The 2,907-nt window shown below is 43.9% G+C and overlaps 1 protein-coding gene across 1 annotated transcript in view; it reads right to left on the bottom strand.

Moving 5' to 3' along the window:
* LOC104393017 (cytochrome P450 4V2) overlaps window positions 1-2,907 on the bottom strand; it is a 17,255-nt gene extending 14,348 nt beyond the window's left edge. The window contains exon 1 of the mRNA XM_010002468.1: window positions 2,697-2,907. Within this exon, the coding sequence (XP_010000770.1) occupies window positions 2,697-2,907 (211 nt within the window). The remainder of the gene's footprint in view (window positions 1-2,696) is intronic.

The raw sequence follows: 2,907 nt of genomic DNA, 5'->3' as shown, positions 1-2,907 counted from the left end.
CCCAGCTCATCGAACCTGCACTGCCGTGGTGAGACAATTCCGGCTACCCCAGTTTATAGGGGAAAATATAATCCAGCCATTCGGGCAAATCCCTCCCCTCTGCTTCCCTCACGTGAATAAGATGTGTAACTAAGGTGTACCCATATATGTTTAATGTGTTGTAATCACTCCTTTTGAACCTCCTGCCCCAAATTGCTTTGTTTTCCCCACAATAAACCTTGCTGTTGTTAGAAATTTAGTAAGCACTGAGCGAGTTATTCACTCAAAAAAGTCAGGACATAAGTTCCTGTATCCTCTGTGTGAGGCGATACCCACGTGTGGATCTCTCAGCAAATCCTGATAAGTTAATACACTCCAATAAGGAGACATAATAGGTCACGGATCGTGACAGCGGAGGTCATTGCTAGGCCACTCTCCATCATCTTTGGTAAGTTATGGGCAACAGGAGAGGTGCTTGAGGACTGGAGGATAGCAAATGTCACTCCAGTCTACAAAAAGGGGGACCTGGGTCCCTATATACCAGTCAGCCTCACCCCCATCCCTGGAAAGGTGATGGAACAACTTGTCCTTGGCACTATCTCTAGGCATATTAAGGTTGAAAGCGTCATTAAGACCAGTCAACATGGTTTTACCAAGGGAAAGTCATGTTTGACCAACCTTATACCCTTCTATGAGGAAGTAACTAGGTGGATAGATGATGAAATGTTTCTATGATTATCCACTTACCCAGTACACATCTTGTCACTTTAACTATCCAGAAGACGGGAGATGGTATAAAAGACTTTACTGGATTAAATTAATCACCATCTACTGTTCTTCCCTTGCTCACATACCCAGTTCTCATCACAGAGGACAAGCAGGTTCATTCTGCCCTTTCAGAAACCAAATTAAACAATAAATGACTCCAAGGGAGGGCGTAATTGTATTTTCAACTCCACAGAGTTGAAAATTCAAAGGTCCTCAAATCTAAGGGAAAAATAACACAATAAACAAACAAACAAAAACCCCCTTAGTTTCCTAATAGATACCCAAACAGAACATTCCCTAGTCTTAGGCAAAGTTCTAATGACACCTCAACCAAAAGGCTTAAGAGTGTCAGATTATTTTGGTGTTTTAAAAATACTTAATTCCTAACATCACCATGATTAAAATAACATGATTTTCCAGCATTTGTCTCCTGATATCAATAAATAAAATCACCATCAGATAATATAAAACCTTATCCTTTTTTCTAAAAACTGGATTTATTTTTGGTCACATTTTTAATGAAAAGCATTATAAACTATGAACTTCACTAATTTTTACATAAATAAACAAGAACAAAGATGGATGGGCATAGCCTAACTGAAGCATGCAGGCTATGTGACTCCTGCTAACAACAGAAATTATGAGACTCCATAGAACATAAGAGCATCCATGAAATTGCTTTCTGGAGAGAGAAACAATGTAGGCTTTTTTCAGTTTGGGGTTTTTTTCTATTCTATTTTATTTAAGAACATTAAAAAAGAAGAAAGCAAAGGAAAAATAAAAAAAACAAAACAAAAAACATTTATGTCAGTCAGGCTTAAATTTACATCCTCACTATGATCCAGTTACTGTTTACCCAATGTCAGCTTCAGGAAAACCTGCTTGCCCTTGCTTCCACCAAAGATCTCTCATACCTGTATTGAGATATAGGGTTGGATCCAAAGGAAACGTGAGCTTGTACCCTTGTGAACAGAGGGACCACACCTCAGCATGTGTCAGCACTGGGCAATGTGCGCACCCACGCTGCAGTCATCCTTGGCTTCGCCACACTCCCATGACCCAGTTGCACTCTGTTCTAGCAGCACACCTGGCAGCAGAGCCAGGAACACGTGTGCACAGAGCAGACTGGCATACATAGGCATCACAAACACACCCAGAAGAGTCTGCTGGTTGACTGATAGGACAAGCAGAGCCACCTTCATACCACAGATTCCTAAAGAAATGTGCTCCTCTTGCAAAGATGAGTACCTAACAGAAAGGGAACATGTAGCACGTTTGTGCTCTCTCAAACACCTGGCAAAAAGAAGGTACTATTGAGCAATGTGAGCACAAAAAAGTTTGCTTTGAGGGATGTACTGTAAACATGCAGCAAGGGTTTTTTTGGTACTTAACATGAAAATCTAAGGCACAGCTTATTCCAAAATCAAGCCTGCAACTCAGCATGCTGAAATCCCTTGCACGTGCTCACTTGTGGGAAGATCATTGTTTACAGTTTTTTTCTTCCCAAGCTAGAAGCATTGTTTTGATGGCAGTTAATAGCCATAGGGACACAGCGTTCTTCCTCGTGAAACAGCACTTCCTGCAGGAGTACTCAGCACACCCCCCTCTCCCAAAAACTTTCCACAGTGTTCATGCTCTGCCTCACCAATATCTGGAAATGAGGCCAAGTCCAGCAACAGCATCTGGAAGCCACTGCCAGACTGACCCTCTAGCTAATCTTTGACTGATAATAACCCTGCATTTAGGCAGCTCCTTTCCCCTCCACTGTCCACATCTCATACAGTTACCCCTCTGCAGGTCGCCCACAGCCCCAGAGAGACCTAAAGCACATGACTTGCCCTACAACACTCCCCACCCCCCCAGCTTGACCACCCAAAGCGCTGGCTCCTCCAGCAAAGCCCCACCCACCACAGACCTCACAGATGGGCTATGGCAGAAGCTGCCCTTACCCTCTCCTTCCTGCTCGAAGAGTGGAGCATTTCCCAGCACAGGATAGCAGGGGCTGACACCTGGAATCGGCTTCATCACCCTCCACATCCTCCAGTAATCCATCAGGGAAGGCAGGCATCGCATGGCCACAACTGTCAACAACAGAGCGACAACCCCAGCCCCCAAATTCAGCAGCTGGGGTGCCCCCACAGATCCCTGTAGAAGCTCCAT

The sequence above is a fragment of the Chaetura pelagica genome, unplaced genomic scaffold, assembly GCF_000747805.2.
Source record: "Chaetura pelagica isolate M959 unplaced genomic scaffold, ChaPel_1.0 scaffold67, whole genome shotgun sequence".
Taxonomy (NCBI): Eukaryota; Metazoa; Chordata; class Aves; order Apodiformes; family Apodidae; genus Chaetura; species Chaetura pelagica.
Note: the sequence above shows the minus strand (reverse complement) of the source record. Positions and strands in the feature narration are given on the sequence as shown.